At 39.1% G+C, this 20,737-nt stretch overlaps 2 protein-coding genes across 2 annotated transcripts; both read right to left on the bottom strand.

Moving 5' to 3' along the window:
* Positions 1-249: 249 nt before the first annotated feature.
* On the bottom strand, positions 250-19,648 carry LOC124138286. Its single transcript, XM_046504872.2, has 3 exons — positions 19,607-19,648; positions 3,677-3,765; positions 250-1,956 (listed from the first exon to the last, which is right to left on the bottom strand). Exons 2-3 carry the CDS (start codon positions 3,753-3,755, stop codon positions 494-496), a joined length of 1,542 nt encoding a protein of 513 aa, XP_046360828.2. The 5' UTR covers positions 3,756-3,765; positions 19,607-19,648; the 3' UTR covers positions 250-493.
* On the bottom strand, positions 12,418-13,518 carry LOC125373045 (histone-lysine N-methyltransferase SETMAR-like). Its single transcript, XM_048383855.1, has one exon. The coding sequence runs from the start codon at positions 13,516-13,518 to the stop codon at positions 12,418-12,420; it is 1,101 nt and encodes a 366-aa protein (XP_048239812.1).
* Positions 19,649-20,737: the final 1,089 nt, after the last annotated feature.

Here is a 20,737-nt window from a genome sequence, read left to right as displayed (position 1 = left end):
CTTACAAGCAAAAGGGATCGAGCCACTGCGAGGGCCTGTGCTTAACTGGGTTCATACGGAGCTGAATAAATCGTAGCTGTAATAGCATGACTAAAAGCATATACCACTTTAAATCAATTTAGTATCCTAATCGTGTTTTTACCGTATATCATGATTGGCATTTCTTGCAGCTTTTAACTGACACTCATCACTACTCGGTCATCAATAGACTTAACGATAACTATATGACCATAGAGACGCAACATTGAGCGCATTCAAATATTTATTCATTCATAAACAGCAATTGCATAGTCAGTTTAGATTATACAACGTGATTCAGATACACTAACAATTAACATTTCCGAAAATTAAAATTACATGTAACATATTTACTGTGGATAGTTCTTGGACAGTTCTTGGAGTCGAAGGATGGAACGACGTTACACTGCAGAGAAGACTTTTTTGGTTGTGTGTTTTTATGGTTTGGAGAGGGGGTGGGGGTGGTGGAGGCTCTTTAAACACTTGCAAACCACTGTATTTCAGCGCGTTTACTCGTGCGACCTTTGTTGACGTGTTCTCCAACAACCCAGTTTGAAGTGAGAACAAACCCAGTTGTAGTGATCAGCTTGAAGGACCATTGTGGTGACTGGTCAAGCTCAAACTCATCACAGGATGTCTGGTTATCTCTCAATGCCCGAACAATCTGTGCTGCAACATTTGGAGTGGGTCCCAAGGCAAGATTGTCTGCTTTGTGATACCGGAATCCGGGATCGTCGGGCAGTTTGAACGCTACTCTGATGTCCGCTCCGTCTTCGACAGCATTTCTGACATCCAAGGATGACCCTTCAACGACTGTGCCATCCGTCAACAAGTGAAACAATAAACGCCATTTCCTAGTGTCAACGTACCAAGTCATCTCCTGTCTGTCAATTGTGTAGCCTAGTGGGCTGGCTGTAGATGATCCGACGAGGGGGCGATATGTTCGAACAGCTCCAGTCGTTCCCAGAACTCTAAACTCCCAGTTCAAGTCACTTTCGAACGTTTTGGAGTCAGCTCTAGCCAATGCAGATATACTTTGGACTGCCACGTGCTTCTCTGTGAGCCTTATGCTCTCTGCTCCAACGATCGTATCACCGAACTTCACACGAACATTGTGTCCAGCTTCGATGAGAAGTTTCAGGATGTACCTTGTCCACAATGAATCTGAGCCCAGACCGCTATAGGTATGAACTGGAACCCAACAAGGATCCACAAACCAGTCAGTGTCCACTTTATCCTGAGACTGGCCTCTTGGTGTGTGAGAGCCCACACTCCACCTGGACATATCCCGAGTACCAGCTGTGTTGAGGATCAAAAACCACCAGTAGGCATTGCCTTGAAACTCCAGATGGTTTCCTGCGACTCTCTGACTGACGCTCCAGATATGTTCAGCGCTTACCATGGCTTTCCTATCAGACCCTGTGTTGAAGATCTCAATATTTTGTACAGGAAATACAACATTCTGCTGTTGAGACACAGAAATCGACTTTCCTTGCAGAACAGCTGAAAGAAACGTGTCTACACTACCCAACTTAACAGTTCCATTTGCAAAGGTAGAGTAAACAGGTTGTTGGTAGTTCGTTTTCAAAACGAACCACTTGAAGGCAGATGTGAGCCTTGACTCAGACAGGAAGGTGCTTCCGACGTAATATCTGGTCATGTGCCAGTTGCCTGTCGTGCAAATATTGATCATCCACCAATAGGCTTTTTCTTGAAATCCATTCCATCGAGATTTGCTGATATGCATTAGTGCCTCGCAGCATACATCACCATTTATGTTCTGACAGTTGTCAACTTCAGCAAAATAATCGTGAGTGCCAAATTTTATCCTTGCGCCGTGCTTTACCGACTCCTGTAAAGCCTTTTTTCTGCCAAAAACCACGGTTCCATCTTTGGCAGTTTCTAGAACTTTCACCCATTCCTTGTTGTCGTGTAAACCTACAACGATACAACAGAACCTTCTTTCACTGATGATACAAACAGATTGTTTACAAGCCATTGGTTCATTTATTGCATCCTACTACATTTTGGATTTGTGCTAAACTGCATACATGTGTATACCCAGTAACCAAAGTACCTGTGAAGATAGGTCTTCAGCAACCCATGCTTGCCGTAAAAGGCGACTATGCTTGTCGTAAGAGGCGACTAACGGGATCGGGTGGTCAGGTTCGCTGACTTTGTTGATGCATGTAATCGTATCCCAACTGCGTGGATCGATGCTCATGCTGTCAATAGCTGGATTGTATAGTCCAGACTTGATTATTTACAGGCCGCCGTTATACAGCTTGACTATGGCTGAGTGCGGCGTTAAACAACAAACAAACCTGGCTATCGAATTGGAAGAGAAACTATTGCTATCTGTCACAGTTATCTTCTGGAAACAATACTTAGATGCATGGTAGACGAAGCACTATCAAATAAATTAATTTATCAAACGTAAGCCATGTCATGAATACGACAAACATATTTCGCAGGAAAGGAAAACATATTTGACGAAGTTGAAATCGAATGTGTGATTGTTTAGGTCTTAGATATTTACGTATAGATTATTGTGGATATTATAATTATTTTTTGGAATAGTAAACACACATTTCAACAAATAGAGTCTAATAGTGTGCCTGAGTGTTATTTAAATACTTGTCAAAATGTACCCAACACTTATATCTGTATTATTTCTATCATTCTTTAAAATAAACTTTGTTTAAAAGGGAATGTGGGTATTTATTAAAAACTCGTTCAGAATGTTGTATCAATCTAATTGTGAGAGGTCACATCAACACCATAACACCCACTGTCATTCCACATAAACCATATTTCCACAATAGTACCATTTCAAAGAATAATTTTTAATTGTGTTCTAGTTAGAATAACTACCTTTTCGTTAAATGATCAGTCCTGTTCACCTTTAAACTGGGGCACGGGTGTCTAAGTCGTCTAAGTCGCCGCAAATCGCTGTTCCTAGGGCACGGCAGGAACCTTTGTTTGTGGGTTCGAATCCCGGTTCGCCCCGATTATGATTCAAGGTTTGTCAGCACCACACCCGAGCTCGTGGTTTTCACCACCAGTGAGACCTGCATCACTTCAGGTTTTCCTCCCACACTAATCAAATACGCCGTGGTATAACTGGAATACTGTTAAAAGCGGCGATAAACCCATCTCACTCACTCACTCACTCACTCACTCATATAGAAACCTTGAAGTGAGTGAGTATGGTTTTACGCAGCTTTTAGCAATATTCAAGCAATATCACCGCGGGGGACACCAGAAATGGGCTTCACACATTGTACCAATGTCGGGAATCGAACCCGGGTCTTCGGCGTGACGAGTCAACGCATTAACCACTAGGCTACCCGACCGCCCCTAGAAACCTTGAAAAGTGAATGTACACTGCATCAGTAATTCACAGTCTTTGTTCTGCGAAAACGTACAAAAATGGAGGTTTTTCGATTTCAGTATGTGGTGACACAAAGAAACCAGTGGATCAATTGAAACGAACCAGCCAACCAGCACGAAGCAAAACAGATACTGCATACAAAGTGAGTGAGTGAGTGGGTTTATGCTTTACGTCACATCGCGATATTTCAGCCATATCGTGACGAGGCATATAAAGAATCACTGATACTATTTCCCCATATCTACAGGGCTCATCTCTACCTACATTCATCACGCCTGCCAAGTCCATGGAGATGATCCGCTAACATCCACAGTAACAGAGGCAATAGGATGGTATACTTCATAGCTTGTTTTCTGCAATGAAAATACATGGATTTGTTTGTTTGCTGCTTCGCGCCGCACTCAATATTCCAAGAAATGAATGTGCATGTATGCGACCCCTACATGTATGTGTGAAAAATGTGGTAAAACACGTCCCATTTTAATTCTGGAAACCCAATAGTCCAGAAACTCTACGGTCATTGCCCAGTCTCGGTCAAAGGTATTTACAAAATTAAACATGCTGTTTTCAAAAAATCAATATTTACGCTATGTCGCCCATGGGCGAGAAGATGTTCCTTTACTTAAAACGCATGTTTTTGTTTCGCAAATACATAAATGTATTTCTTTTAAGTATATCATGACACCAAATTTAACTCATTTTAACTTAATTCCACGATTTTATAGCGATATTGAAATATTTCGCCCATGGGCGAGAAAAAGGTTTGGCCCATTGGCGAGAATATTTTCCTTTACTCAAAACTCATGTTTTGGTTTCGCAAAAACATACAGGCGTTCTTACATGTTTCATGGCACATAATGTCACTCATTTGAACTTATTTCAACTATTTTACGGCGTTATTGAAATATTTCGCCCATGGGGGAGAATATTTTCCTTTGCTCAAAACCTGTGTTTTAGTGTCACAAATACATAAAGGTGGTCTTAGAAGTTTCGTGGCACATAATGTTACTCATGTTAACTTAATTCAACTATTTTATAGCGACATTGAAATATTTCGCCCATGTGCGAGAATATTTTCCTTTACTCAAAACGCATGGTTTTGGTTTCGCAAATACATTCAGATGTTCTTACAAGTTTCATGGCACATAATGTTACTCATTTTAACTTAATTCAACTATTTTATAGCGTTATTGAAATATTTCGCCCATGGGCGAGAATATTTTCCTTTACTCAAAATGCATTTTTTGTGTTTCGCAAATACATAAATGTATTTCTTTCAAGTATCATGACACAAAATTTAACTCATTTTAACTTAATTCAACGTTTTTATAGCGATATTGAAATATTTGGCCATGGGCGAGAAAAAGGTTTGGCCCATGGGCGAGAATATTTTCCTTTACTCAAAACGCATGGTTTTGTTTCGAAAATACATAAATTCATTTCTTTCAAGTATCATGACACAAAATTTAACTCATTTTAACTTAATTCCACGATTTTATAGCGATATTGAAATATTTCGCCCATGGGCGAGAAAAAGGTTTGTCCCATGGGCGAGAATATTTTCCTTTACTCAAAACTCATGTTTTGGTTTCGCAAATACATTCAGATGTTCTTACAAGTTTCATGGCACATAATGTTACTCATTTTAACTTAATTCAACTATTTTATAGCGTTATTGAAATATTTCGCCCATGGGCGAGAATATTTTCCTTTACTCAAAATGCATTTTTTGTGTTTCGCAAATACATAAATGTATTTCTTTCAAGTATCATGACACAAAATTTAACTCATTTTAACTTAATTCAACGTTTTTATAGCGATATTGAAATATTTGGCCATGGGCGAGAAAAAGGTTTGGCCCATGGGCGAGAATATTTTCCTTTACTCAAAACGCATGGTTTTGTTTCGAAAATACATAAATTCATTTCTTTCAAGTATCATGACACATAATGTCACTCATTTGAACTTATTTCAACTATTTTACAGCGTTATTGAAATATTTCGCCCATGGGGGAGAATATTTTCCTTTGCTCAAAACCTGTGTTTTAGTGTCACAAATACATAAAGGTGGTCTTAGAAGTTTCATGGCACATAATGTTACTCATTTTAACTTAATTCAACTATTTTATAGCGACATTGAAATATTTCGCCCATGGGCGAGAATATTTTCCTTTACTCAAAATGCATGGTTTTGTTTCGCAAATACATAAATTCATTTCTTTCAAGTATCATGACACAAAATTTAACTCATTTTAACTTAACGTTTTTATAGCGATATTGAAATATTTGGCCATGAGCGAGAAAAAGGTTTGGCCCATGGGCGAGAATATTTTCCTTTACTCAAAACTTATGTTTTTGTTTCACAAATACATACAGGCGTTCTTACAAGTTTCATGGCACATAATGTAACTCATTTCAATTTAATTCAACTATTTTATAGCAATATTGAAATATTTCGCCCATGGGCGAGAAAAAAGTTTGGCCCATGGGCGAGAATATTTTCCTTTACTCAAAACGCATGGTTTTGTTTCGCAAATACATAAATTCATTTCTTTCAAGTATCATGACACAAAATTTAACTCATTTTAACTTAATTCCACGATTTTATAGCGATATTGAAATATTTCGCCCATGGGCGAGAAAAAGGTTTGGCCCATTGGCGAGAATATTTTCCTTTGCTCAAAACCTGTGTTTTAGTGTCGCAAATACGTAAAGGTGGTCTTAGAAGTTTCATGTCACATAATTTAACTCATTTTAACTTAATTCAACTATTTTACGGCGTTATTGAAATAATTCGCCCTGGGCGAGAATATTTCCTTTGCTCAGCAGTTTTAGTTTCGCAAATACATAAAGGTCTGTCTACAAGTATGACACATGATTCAACTCATTTTAGCTTTATTTTACTATTTAACGGCGTTAATAAAATATTTCGCCCATGTTTTCGTCAGTCCCTTTAAAGCATCAACTGATTGTGTGCAAAGTATATTGTGAAATATGCTTTATATTATATCATTACATTACTATTTAAAAAGGGCATTTGGTTGGATGTTTCCTTTATAGAAGTTTTACAAATTTCACCTGTTTGACATATTGCAACGATCTTTAATGAACCCGGCCTTACCTCTCAAAACGTTTTGACAGTTCATCATACGAATTCATGCGCGTGTACACCAATTCATTGGCGTTATTTTCCAACACATTAAAGTTTAATTAGTTTCTTTTTCATTTCCCATTTCATTTCTCGTTGATACATGGTTATATCCCATTAGTTATACGTCCCATTAGTTAGACGTCCCAATTGTTAGACAAAGGCAAAGAGGGAATATACCTACAGGTGTACAGGATTCGACGAGCTGGGCTAGCTCTCTTGCCCATTCCCTTTGTTCAAAGCCGATTCGTCTTTCATTGCATAGCGTCTGACTGAATATCTCACATTCTAACGAAATCTCGAAATAATTATTTAATTATATGCGGTGTCGAACTGACCAATGGGAATTATGTTTCAATGCAATTGAGGAAAACTTTTAAAATGCATTGCCACTTTTGGTATGAAAATGGTAACAGTTCAGAAAAAACAACAGCATTCTTATGATTATTGGCATATTCTCATTAGTACGTTGTATCTAATAACAGTATCGGCCTTATTTACAGGTGATTCTACAATACCTGCTCTCGGTCAATTACAATCTGCCACACCACGCGTGAATAAACAGTTATGCAGGTGTTGTTGCTATGGGCAAATACCTAGCCTGTATATGTATATTCTTTGTGGATACATGTATTACATATTTTCGTTGATATGTGGATATATCACGCACAAAGACACAAAAAGTTTATGAAAGATGAATTAGTGCCTTAAAATATATTCAACGAGATGTGTATCATCGTTTAATGGGTCATTCAATAAAGGTATGTTTGGAGGCGATTTCAAAGGAGCTGCCCAATAAACACAGTGTCGTCCGGTGAACTACCACCCCACCCTGTCCGTAAGAGTTATGTAATCGGTACACAAATGTATTTGATGCGGTGTCAGTGTGGAAGGAATTTGAATTACGTCCGCCACTAGCCACAGAAATCCACAAAGCATAGTAACAATCAATAAGGTCAATGCCGTACTAATAACCTAGTGACGCAGGTAATAACGACTGTCAATCTGTCTGCTACAGCTACCATACCATCATCCCTGTCACAACTGGCGTATTAACGGCTTATTCAAAATATTAATTGTAGAAAGTTCGTTAAGAGACTAACGTACGTCGTATTCAGTCCTCAACTGGATGTTACATTCCTTATATCAGCTAACAGCCCTGTTTGTGAAAATATTTACTAGACATAAGATTTAAAGACTAATAAAATCAATTGTAAGACCGCATAGACCATAACACCGAATAAAATATGCCCTCTCCTCTGAAAAATGTATCACAAAAGTATTTGCATTGTAATAATATATATTGTAATAATAAAACTTGGTAATTTGTATTATTTTCAGTTTTCTTTACACCTTTGATTGATAATAATAAATAATAATAATAATAATAATAATAATAATAAAAATTGATTTGTAAAGCGCCTAATATCCATCGACAGTTGCTCCCTGGCGCTGTGACAAAGTTAAAAAGTAATGTCTATGTACATATGCCAACAATCAGGAGATCTATTGAAAAGCTGAAGTGAAGAAGTGGGTTTTGAGGAGAGACTTAAACGTTTCCTTAGAAGCAGAGTTTCTCAGATTCAAAGGCAAAGAGTTCCATAACTGTGGACTGCAAAAGGAGAAGGCACGGTCAGACATAGCAGAAGTAGACAGAGGCTGATACAGTAGAGTTCCACCAGAGGATCAGAGAGCACGCTCTGAAGAGTACAGGGATAATCTTTGAGATAGTCTGGATAGTCGCGAGTGATGATACATATCTTATAGTTTATACGAAAGGAGACTAGAAGCCAATGTAGTGCTTTGAGGACAGGACTGATGTGATTGGATCTTGGAACTTTAGAGATGTATCTAGCTGCAGAGTTCTGAATGCGTTGTAGCTTTGATATGGCTTTCATAGGAAGATTAGCATACAATGCATTGCAGTAATCAAGTTTGGAGGTCACAAGACATTGCATAAACAATTTAAGTGTTGGAGTATCAAGTAGATGGCGGACTTTACGGATGTTATAGATGCAATGGTAGCATGCTCTGCTGGTTAGTGACATATGAGTGTCCATGGCCATTGTTGAATCAAAGGTGATTCCCAGATTCTGGGCACTGTCTCTGATGTATCTGCTTGTTAGAAATTTCAAATGTCCTGTTATAGCACTGTTCCTAAAATAAGGCAGTTTCTTTTATCGGGTATAAATAGTTGCTTCGTCTTGTCACGCAGTCATTTTTACTTGATCGAAAGATTTCCACGAAACATTCCGGCAGAGAGTTTTGTATTTTATTATATACATGTACTGTTAATTGTAGAGGAAGCTTACATCCCTGTATCTCAGAACGCAAAACCGATAACATTCACACATGTAATTAGTACAAAGTTAATTGTTACATATAATTTCCTGCATATTCTTTTTTGAACAAAAAGCCTACATGTATACTGTAACCGGTGTCAACTGTTAAAGGGGTATTAGTGCAGTCAGCCATGGTAAATAGAGAGACAATAATAAGGTGATTAATTATAGTCTGTTGCAGAATATGCGGTATAAGTGTAGTCTTTTATACATAAACCCATTACACATTTACAGATGAAATACACGACATGCTACAGTGCAAGAACAAATTCAGATACGGTTTCTATTAAAAATAATTATATGATTATGGATTTAATCAGCATGTTTAATTTTTCAGGCCAACACGGTTGAGATACAGCATCGGCATACTCAACTGGAGTTTTTTTCTACCGGTCTGAATTTTGAGTAAGGTCTCAGCATGGCCATGGACTGTTAATTTCTTCTTAATGATGTCTACAAGCTTACAAACTTGTAGATGTTGGGGCGGTCAGGACCAAACTTTTTCAAGTTAGAGTGCCCCTCTTCCCAGTGTTAGTGGTCCTGGAAACCATAGTATCAAACAGGTTCTGCACAATACGTCCATCAGATTCTAGTGTTCAGCAACATTGTCACTGAATTTCAGAACTCTGGCATGATCAAGGATTTCGAAGGTGAACGACAGAAAAGGCAGACGAACGTGGATTTACTCTTAGGTTATTATTGTCTGGAGTTCACATTTCCACTTTAGTCAGACAGAGTGTAACCAAAAAATGCAATGGACTATAGCTCTTAATCCCTTATAACAACAACAACAACCAGGGTAAGGGCACAGTAATGTTAAACCGTGTCCTGCAGACAATATCAGGTGGCTAACGCCATATCTCCCTGATATCAAGTCAGCTCTATTTTTCAGCGCATAATTGATTTTTTTTACATTTTGAATAAAAGGAATGAAAAAAAAAAAATTAACAAACCTACACATTACCAAATACAAAACTTTATAACCCATTCTAGACTTCGTTCCAATTAACCTGGATCATTCAACCCGCTCGCGAAGGTCGAAGGTCGTATACGACTTTAAAGTGAATACATCTACAGTGTACAAGTAACTTTTAACTGTATCATATATATTCACGATAAGCAATTATTTTCGTTCCTAATTCGAATGAGCACATTCTGAAGCTAAATCTGCAAAAGGACAGACAAAATATTTCTTTGTACAATGCAAATGATACAAACGTAGCGGCTGATAAAAGAGACAATGATTGAATAATCTGCAATATATCATTTGTTCTCGTTCAATCTATTGTACATTTTGAAGTCATTATAAAGTTTCAAGGAGTACTAAAATGTTGTGGTATTATAAATGAATTTAGAATATGAATATCGAAAAACAGTCACCATATGGGATGTACATGAGAAGAAGAAGAAGAAAATTGTTTATTTTTGTCTCACCCATGGTCACAAAATACATTACACCACAAGATAAAACATGGCCACCCATTCAGGGTTATGAGAGACATTTAACATATAAACAAATTATAAATTAAATCACATATTTAAAAACATATAAGTATTGGGTCACACGAGCAACCTGCATTTAAAATATCAAATATTACCCACGATATAATATCTAAATATAACCTGCAATACAATGCTTGAAGACGACCCGCAGTGTAATATTCAGACACAGACTGCTGGAAACTTGCTGTGTACAAGTAAGAAATTAATATTATATTATTATGATATATTTACATCCATACGACGTCGAAACATCAGGGACACAGTTGCAGCTAGGCAATGTTGTATCTCCTCGTTTTGCATAAGGTAAAACAAACTGATTATTTTTGGCTAAACTGAGAAAATTATTGTCGGTGGTGTGAGCATCCATCAGTAAGTTACAACGGATATCTGAGTATAGTCTGAAGTTCATTAGGAAATGAAGTTCGTCTTCTACGATATTTTGATTACTATAGTTACATGTTCTTTCCTCTAGAGGAACTGGTGGTCGACTAAATCTTCCTAATTCAATTTGAAGAGGTAGAGTGCCACATCTCAATTTAGCGAGATTACTTCTATGTTGTCTGCTTCTGATTATTTTAACGTATGGTTCTGTGCAGGGATTAACTTTAAATTTCCTATAGGTACGAAGCTTATTACCGTTGGCTAGTCCCCGGTCATTCCACAGGTCGTTAAACCACGTAACAGAGTCCATATGGATTAACTGTTCTTTAATGGTCTTAAAATCTTGATTTGACATCTGCAGTATATTTGGGATATCGATGCCTAACTTAGCAAAGACTGATTGAACTTTATGTATCCAGGATTTACATCTTCTTTTGGACCATATAGCGATTTTATTAACTATTCTGTCTTGTTCAACGATCGACAACTTCTTACATAACCTAATGACTTCAATTCTCTGCAGGGTAAGCGAAGGCAGCCAACCAATCTCTCCCCCAACAGCCAAGTTAGGGGTTTTACAATTGACGCCCACGAAAAAACGGCATGCACGGTGCTGGACGTTATTTAAAAATCTAAACTCTCTTAGTCCCCAAATTCCGGACCAGTAAGACAAAATTGGTTGTACTAAATTACTATCTAAAGTATTATAAACTTCAAATGCCATTCCGCCCATAGTTTTAAATTTACTGATAATAACACCAAGAGCTCTGTTAGCCGACTTAGCTAAGTCCTTGGCAGCAAAGTTAAGGTCAAGATTCTCATGTAGCCACAATCCAAGGTATTTATAGGCTTTGGAATAATCGATTACTTTTTCTCCGATATTGAACAACACATTAGATTTTAAACAGGTTGCTGATCTGTAATGAACGACTTTAGTTTTATCTCCGTTTACCGATAACCGCCATTTCTTACACCATTCTTCTAAAACGTCCAGCATCGATTGAAGGCATGATTCATTGGACGCTATAAGTGCAATATCGTCGGCATAGAGTAACATGCTCAAGATTGATCCATCTACGTTAATACCACATTTTAAAGAATTGATATCATTAGCTAAATCGTTGATGAATATTGAAAATAGTGTTGGCGAAAGTACGCATCCCTGTCTAACCCCGACAGATACCGGAAACATATCTGTTAATTGACCATTTATTCGAACCTGACTAGATGTATTTTCGTACATGGACCTCACTGCTTCATAGAATTTTCCCGTGACACCAACTTGTTGTAGCTTATATTATACCTTAAACATTTACGGTTGACTTTATCAAAGGCTTTCTTTATATCGATGTAGCACACGAACGTTGATTGTTTATTAAGCTTACGAGTTTCTAAAATAGAATAAAGAGAATACAAATGTTCAAGCGTTCCCCGTTTTCTTCTAAAACCATTTTGTTCATCAACATGTATTTCATTATCTTCTAGCCAAGTTGAAAGTCTACAGTTTAGTACATCGGAGTATATTTTACCCGGGACTGACAGCAACGATATTCCTCGGTATCCTAACGGGTCCCTCGGGTCTGTGTCAGTTTTCTTAATACGAGGGCCATTCAATATATAACCAGCCTAACCTATTTGCTACTGGTCCTCACTTCTTCTTTTTCCACATAACCACCATTGAGGTCTATGCACTTTGTCCAGCGATGTGTGAGAGCTAAAAGCCCGTTGTGATAGAAACCATGGGGTTGTTCGTGTAACCACCCCTCAACTGCTGTCGTGAGTTCATCATCGGACCGGAAATGACGTCCACGCAGTTCTTTCTTCAAGTTTGGGAAGAGAAAGTAGTCGCTTGGTGCCAGGTCTGGTGAGTAAGGTGGATGAGGCAATACTTTGAACCCGTTCCGCTTCACTGCGGCAACCGCAAATCGACAGGTGTGCACTCTGGCATTATCATGTTGGAGCAGCAAACCTTTTGTGATCTTTCCACGACGTTTGGCAAGAATAGCAGTCCGCAAACGGTCCAGGAGATCGGAGTAGTACTCTCCAGTAATAGTCTGGCCACGTGGCAAGTAGTCAATGAGCAAGACCCCTTTAGTATCCAAAAAGATGGTTGCCATGACTTTGCCAGCCGATGGTTGAGTCTTAAACTTTTTGGGACCGGGTGAAGCAAAGCCAGTCCACTGCTTACTCTGTTCTTTGGTTTCTGGGTCATAGCGGTGTACCCAGGTTTCATCACCAGTAACAATTCTCTCCATAAAGTTGTCTGCATCCCGACTGCATTGCGTCAAAAGTGCCAGACACATTGACGCACGTACAGCCTTCTGATCATCACCCAGACATTTCGGGACCCATCGGGCAGACAGCTTCCTCATACCCAGACGATCATGCAAAATGGTATGGACACTTCCCTCTGAAATGTCCAAGGCCTTGGCCATTTCTGACACCTTCATTCGCCTGTCTTTGACAACCAGTTGTCTCACAGCTTCACTGGTTTGGTCATTGGTCACCTCTACAGGCCTGCCAGGGCGTGGCTCATCTTCCAGGTTCACCCGACCCCTCTTAAATTCTGCAACCCAGAATTTGACCTGTGCATACGAAGGTGCACTGTCACCATAAACATCTGACAATTCATCATGTATCTCCTTTCCCGGTTTCCCGTTTAAGTAGAGGTACATAATAAGAGCCCTGTATTCAACCTTTGACGAAAATTTGGCAGAATCTACCCTTGCCATCTTTATAGATCACGTGTGTGACTTCAAATACAATTTCCTCAGTGTAACTTTGTCTATGCACGTGACATACATTGGTGCACAGCACGTGACAAACATGCAACCGTTAAGATCTGATAAATAGCTTAGGCTGGTCATATATTGAATGGCCCTCGTAGGATGAATAATGCTAAGTTTCCACATGTATAACTTGTCTTCCAACACGACGCTTGTGCTGAGGCCCGTGGTCATAAAACTAATCGGTCCCATAAAAGGAGCAACTAGTTTCGCAGTTGGTTCATCCCCTATTGGCCTACGTCCCATTTGGCCTACGTCCCATATGGCCTAAAGAAACAGAAATTATTTTAAACAACCTACACCCCTATTGACAAAAATGGTTTGGTTTGAGATTAATTAGCTCTTGCTATTTCACACAGGCTTCTTCTGTGAAGTTGATTAATGTAACTATCTCACAATTAATTAATCCTTTTCTTATGTTAATAAAGATTGTATATAACTGGCTTCTTTGCCTATTGTGTATTTAGTCAATAGGATTAATTATTATTGGTTTTATTTCTTTGATCACATACCATTGTATACGGGTAATGACAACGAAGTAAATTTAATAACAAAACATTGTTCTTAGTATTCATAGTATAAAAGTACTAACGGTTATCAGTGCATCATTCTTTATAATGGCAGGTATTCAGAGGGTTGAGTATGTTCAGTCACAGAGAGGTGGTCGTCAAAGTTTGATTGACAACTTTAAATATAGAATTAACAGAAAGGGGTCAACTGCAACTTACTGGAAGTGTGTTGATGCGGTTCGAGGGTGTAAGGCAAGATGTACAACTGTAGGCGACTTTGTTAGAAATATGTCTGCTGTCCACAATCATCCACCTGAGAATGACACTGTCATAAGAGTAATCGACAACATGAGGAAAAGAGCCCGAGATGAATCGGATCCTATGCCTCAAATCTACACGACCTTACCCCAGCAGAAGCTGCACAATGTCCTCCCTTTGTTAGTATGAAGAGTGGATTGTACAGACAACGCAGAAAAACAACACCAGCATTGCCACAGACGCGTGCAGATGTCCAACTCGAAGGCAAGTGGGCGGAGACAACGGAGGGTAGACGGTTCCTTGCCGTTGATGATGGAGAAGACAACCGACTCCCGAGTAAGACCCGGAGACAATGCAGATAGACTTTGAGAGTGCAGTCAACGAAGCCATGAGGATTAAGTTCCCCATGACCAACATCCGAGGATGCTACTTCCACTTCAGTCAAGCTATCTGGAGGAAGGTGCAGGCCTAGGACTTAGGACTAGTGCGACTCTACAAGCAGAATACCGACGTCAAGCAGTGGGTGAGACGAGGTGCTGTTCTGCCTCTTTTGCCTCCCGCTTATGTTCAGGACGTATGGTTCGAAGCTATTGACGCTTTAGAACAGGCTGAGGTTGAGAGTCCTGCATTTCAACTGTTCAATGATTTTGTCGTGTCAAACTGGGTTGGGGATGATGCTAGATTTGGTGTTGAAATCTGGAGTCACCATGAAAATGTTGGTCCAAGAACTAATAATCATCTGGAAGGTTGGCACAGCCACTTGAATGCCCAGATGAACTCTGCCAATCCAACAATGTTCAGCTTCCTGGATGTCTTGAAATCACTTGAAGCTAGCCACACCAGACATCTATCCCAGCTGGCCCATGGTGCCAAGCCTCCACCGCGGAAGAGAAAATATGTGTACCTCGATGGTCAGCTGTCCAGACTCCGAGACAGACACCAGCAAGGAGAAATATCTTCCTTGGCATTAGCAGATGCAGTAGGAATCCTTATTAAATTACATTACAAATATTATGTTGGCTTGTATTTCTCTGTTGTTGGACTGGTTCATTTTCATCACTCTGAATGAGTAATGGGGAGGACACCTCGCAGATATCGCGCTGTACTTGCTATGGTTCACTCCCTATTGTCAGACGACCTAATCATCGGACAGACCAGTCAGTGTGACCAGTGTACCTGCGCTTGTAGTAAGAGGCGACTACCGGGATCGGGTGGTCAGGCTCGCTGACTTGGTTGATGCATGTCATCGTATCCCAATTGCGTGGATCGATGCGCATGATGTCAATCACTGGATTGTCTGGTCCAGACTCGATTATTTACAGACCGCCGTCATATAGTTGAAATATTGCTGTGTGCGGCGTTAAACAACTAACAAACAAAACTTTGAGGAATTCACAACAGTCACTATGACGAGGTATGCCTATCTTGCAATCAACCTGAATCCAGTTGCTGGAATGTCAAACCCGGGCTTGGTTAAAACAAGAATTGCAGTTAGATCCGCTATATGTTGTAGATCTCCTTTAGTCAAGAGATGCAATAGCGAGGCAGAACTATATCAATTTATGAGGGACAGAAAGCTACTCGAACATATATAAACAGAGCAGCCAAAGATAAAAATGAAATCATATCATGTACGAAAATATAAATCATATCAACACAAAAAGAGAAAGTGTATGAATACTAAAAGTCGCAATAGATATGTGTACCCTACGCACACACATGAGTCCCATTCGACAGTCTACAACACACGAAAAACTGTCAAACAAGTTTGGGTAACCCTTGTGTTCAGGCAAGTTATTCAGTTCAATAATTTTGTATTAAAATCCTTTTCAATTTGTTTTCACCATTTTACCTATTCCATGCATGTTTATGTTGCTCCATCTTATTGCTAATGTTCCCAAGTATTATAAAACACTTTAATGTTTCTCCTTCTTAATCTAACGTTATAACAATTCAGGTCATTGCCATCATCTAATACACAAGGGTTGACACAAAGACATAATTCAAACGTAATTCAAACTCCTTCCACACTGACACCGCATCAAATATATTTGTGTACCGATTACATAACTCTTACGGACAGGGTGGGGTGGTAGTTCACCGGACGACGCTGTGTATATTCGGCGGCTCCTTTGATATCGCTTCACAACATACTTTTCATGAATGCCCTATTAAACAATGATACACATCAGGATCACGGAGAAAATACAAGATTCGTTCTCGTTGAATGTATCAAGACACCAATTCATCTTTCCATAAACTTTTTGTGTCTTTGTGCGTGATATATCCACATATCAACGAAATCATGTAATACATGTATAAAAAAAAATATATACATATGCGGGCTAGGTATTTGCCCACAGCAACACCTGCATAACTGTTTATTCACGCGTGGTGTGGCAGATTGTGTGGCAGGTATTGTAGAATCACCTGTAAATAAGGCCGATACTGTTATTAGATACAACGTACTAATGAGAATATGCGAATTATCATAAGAAGGCTGTTGCGTTTTTCTGAACTGTTACCATTTTCATACCAAAAGTGGCAATGCATTTAAAAGTTGTTTTCGTGTCACAATATTCACTCAAGTTTTCCTCAATCGCATTGAAACATCATTCCCATTGGTCAGTTCGACACCGCATATAATTTAATAATTATTTCGAGATTTCGTTAGAATGTGAGATATTCAGTCAGACGTTATGCAATGAAAGACGAATCGGTTTTTTTCATTAAAATACGCACACACGTACCTGTATATTGCATACCTAGTATCACGTAATTGCCCAGTGTGATGTATCAACGTGACATAAAATGGGAAATGAAAAAGAAACTAACTAAACTTTAATGTTTCGGAAAATGACGCCAATGAATTGGTGTACACGCGCATGAATTCGTATGATAAACTGTCAAAACGTTTTGAGAGGTAAGGCCGGGTTCATTAAAGATTGTTGCAGTATGTCAAACAGGTGAAATTTGTAAAACTTCTATAAAGGAAACATCCAACCAAATGCCCTTTTTAAATAGTAATGTAATGATATAATATTAAGTATATTTCACATGATACAATATACTTTGCACACAATCAGTTGATGCTTTAAAGGGACTGACGAAATCATGGACGAAATATTTTAATAACGCCACAAATTAGTTGAATTAAGCTAAAATGAGTTGAATCATATGTCATACTTATAACACATTTATGTATTTGCGAAACTAACACTGTTGAGCAAAGGAAAATATTCTCGCTCATGGGCCAAACCTTTTTCTCGCCCATGGGCGAAATATTTCAATATCGCTATAAAATCGTGGAAATAAGTTAAAATGAGTTAAATTTTGTGTCATGATACTTGAAAGAAATACATTTATGTATTTGCGAAACACAAAACCATGCGTTTTGAGTAAAGGAAAATATTCTCGCCCATGGGCCAGACCTTTTTCTCGCCCATGCGCGAAATATTATCAATATCGCTATAAAATAGTTGAAATAAGTTTAAATGAGTGACATTATGTGCCATGAAACATGTCAGAACGCCTGTATGTATTTGCGAAACAAAAACATGAGTTTTGAGTAAAGGAAAATATTCTCGCCCATGGGCCAAACCTTTTTCTCGCCCATGGGCGAAATATTTCAATATCGCTATAAAATAGTTGAATTAAGTTAGAATGAGTGACATTATGTGCCATGAAACTTGTCAGAACACCTGTATGTATTTGCGAAACACAAAAATGCATTTTGAGTAAAGGAAAATATTCTCGCCCATGGGCCAAACCTTTTTCTCGCCCATGTGCGAAATATTTCAATATCGCTATAAAATCGTGAAATTAAGTTAAAATGAGTAAAATTTTGTATCATGATACTTGAAAGAAATACATTTATGTATTTGCGAAACAAAAACATGCGTTTCAAGTAGAGGAACATCTTCTCGCTCATGGGCGACATAGTGTAAATATTGATTTTTTTTTTAACAATTTCTTTTTCATTTTTTCTTCCTTGGTATGTTCCCATGAAAACAGCATGTTTAATTTTGTAAATACCTTTGACCGAGACAAAGACCCTAGAGTTTCTGGACTATTGGGTTTCCAGGATTAAAATGGGACGTGTTGGTTAGTATTGTCATTTGAGGTGAGGTGAAATTGGGTTTAACAAAGCGTCCAATATTATTGCACTCATATATAGCGACGTGCATGCACGTGTGTGTGTTTATGTGTGTAGATACTTGTACGTACGTATCCAGACTAAATGGAGACTTTATAATGCTAGCCCACTGAGATACCATGCCGCAGTTCAACATGAATGCCCCACTCAGAAACAGTTTACTGACTCCAAGCCGACCAGTCCTTGTTTTCGTCCCTTTGTGCCGAGCGCCAGGCAAGGTAACAACAGTATCTTTTAAAGTCTTTTAGTGTGGGGCAGCAGGGGATCGAAACTCCCGACCTTCCGCTCTACCACTAGACCACGGGAGGCGGCCAAACTGGCATTTGAAATCATACAATTTCCAAAAAAATTATGACACCACTTGTGCCACGGAATCCCCAAGAGGTGACACTACCTTCTCGCCTAAATAACATCATAAAGCAATTTTATGCTTCTTAAAATCTAATATAGTTGGTGATTGTGGTTTGTGTGTGTGTGTGTGTGTGTGTTTGTGCGCACGCGCGTGTGTGTATTGTGTGCGTGTGTGTGTGTATTGTGTGCGTGTGTGAGTGTATGCGTTTGTGCGCGTAGGAGAGTCAGTGTGTAAAATGCAATTCACTTTTAAAAATGCCTTAATATTTCAGTCATTTCACAAATTGACTGACAAATCTATCTTATCATGATAAAGAATCCCAAACATTTTGATGATGAATTTTACCAACCAGTAACTAGAAATATTAGGATAAAAAAACCGAAATTCAATGTATATATTATATATTATTAGTCTATGGTGGTGATTCTAAGCCCTTTTGAACTTCTTAATAATTTTAGTCAATTTGTCCAATACATGGACAGATGTTTCAGTTAATTTGTAAAATGACTGAACTATATATTAAATATACCAAAGTGAATTGCATTTTACACACTGCCTATCACACACGCTCGCACGAGCGCACGCACGCACGCACGCACGCACGCACGCACGCACACACACACACACACACAGCAAGCATGGGTTGCTGAAGATCTATTCTACCCCGGATCTTAACGGGTCGATTACAAACAAGAAAACAGATGAAATGGAACAGGAATAAATGAAATACACACACGGACATGCAAACGTATTACTCACGGTTAAACAATCGTCTGCCCCGAGTATGAGCCGGAACTTCAACTGGAGAAAGTCGTCGAGTATATATACATCATGGTTTACAGGCGTAACACATTTGTTTCACACATCGCTCATATGCTGTAAATGACTTTCACACATTCTCAACGGTTCCGGAAAACCACGTATCATGTCCCTGAAACAGCTGGGAATGACAGTGGCACGACACTGTCGCTTAAAATTCTACCTTTAAATGTCAGTCAACACAGTCACGTTAAACACAAACTGCTTTACTGCATCAGTCTAGGAGTAATTGACAGACAGAGATTTCGTAGAATCATTGTAACAAATACTCGTAAACCTGCAACAATGACACATACAAGCGACAATTTTGAAGAAATTGATATTTCTTTGAACCCTTTACACTGTCACTCGATTCAAGAATCAGTAGTGTGTTAATGCTGTAGAGGGGGCAGGGGTGGCCCAGTCGTCTAAGGCGCCGCGATTCCCTGTGCAGGGTTGAGTCCCTTGGGCACGCCAGAAACCTATGATTGTGGGTTCGAATCCCGGTTCGCCCCGATTATATTTCCAGGTTTGTCAGCACCATACCCGTGTTCGTGGGTTTCACCTAAGTGGTAAACGTCTGAGACCTGCATCACTTCGGGCTTTCCTCCCACAATAAGCTGACATGCCGTGATATAACTGGAATACTGTTAAAAGCGGCGATAAACTCAACTCACTCACTCCCACATTAAGCTGACACGCCGTGATATAACTGGAATACTATTAGACGACTGGGCCACCCGTTCCCCCTTATAATTGATAAAAATTCGCGATATAGATCTACTTGACTGTCTTTCAAAGTTGAATCTGATCTGTGTTTACTAACCGTAGGAATTGTCCCCAAATTGGATGTTGTTTAAGTTCCTCATGTCATCGCAATGCTATCGCCCTGCACGTGCCTGGGACAAGTAGTGACGCTATGGTTCGGTGTGTGTGCGCGTGCGTGCGTGCGTGCGTGCGTGCGTGCGTGCGTGCGTGCGTATTCTTACGTGCATGTAATAATTAATATAATTACTTTCTAGATGTGTCACACAATTCGTAATCGAAGATATCGAGGGAAATTGTTCATGGTGTCATGTCAATGGAGATGCT

The sequence above is a fragment of the Haliotis rufescens genome, unplaced genomic scaffold (assembly GCF_023055435.1).
Source record: "Haliotis rufescens isolate VD_foot unplaced genomic scaffold, xgHalRufe1.0.p SCAF_5, whole genome shotgun sequence".
Classification (NCBI taxonomy): domain Eukaryota; kingdom Metazoa; phylum Mollusca; class Gastropoda; order Lepetellida; family Haliotidae; genus Haliotis; species Haliotis rufescens.
Note: the sequence above shows the minus strand (reverse complement) of the source record. Positions and strands in the feature narration are given on the sequence as shown.

Excerpts from the sequence above, each read along its gene's own strand:
- LOC124138286 (XM_046504872.2), bottom strand. The coding sequence starts at position 3,755 with ATGAAGTATACCATCCTATTGCCTCTGTTACTGTGGATGTTAGCGGAT. Across the intron at positions 1,957-3,676 it reads ACTTGGCAGGCGTGATGAAT|GTTTACACGACAACAAGGAA; the intron begins GTAGGTAGAGAT and ends GTATCGTTGTAG.
- LOC125373045 (XM_048383855.1), bottom strand. The coding sequence starts at position 13,518 with ATGGCAAGGGTAGATTCTGCCAAATTTTCGTCAAAGGTTGAATACAGG.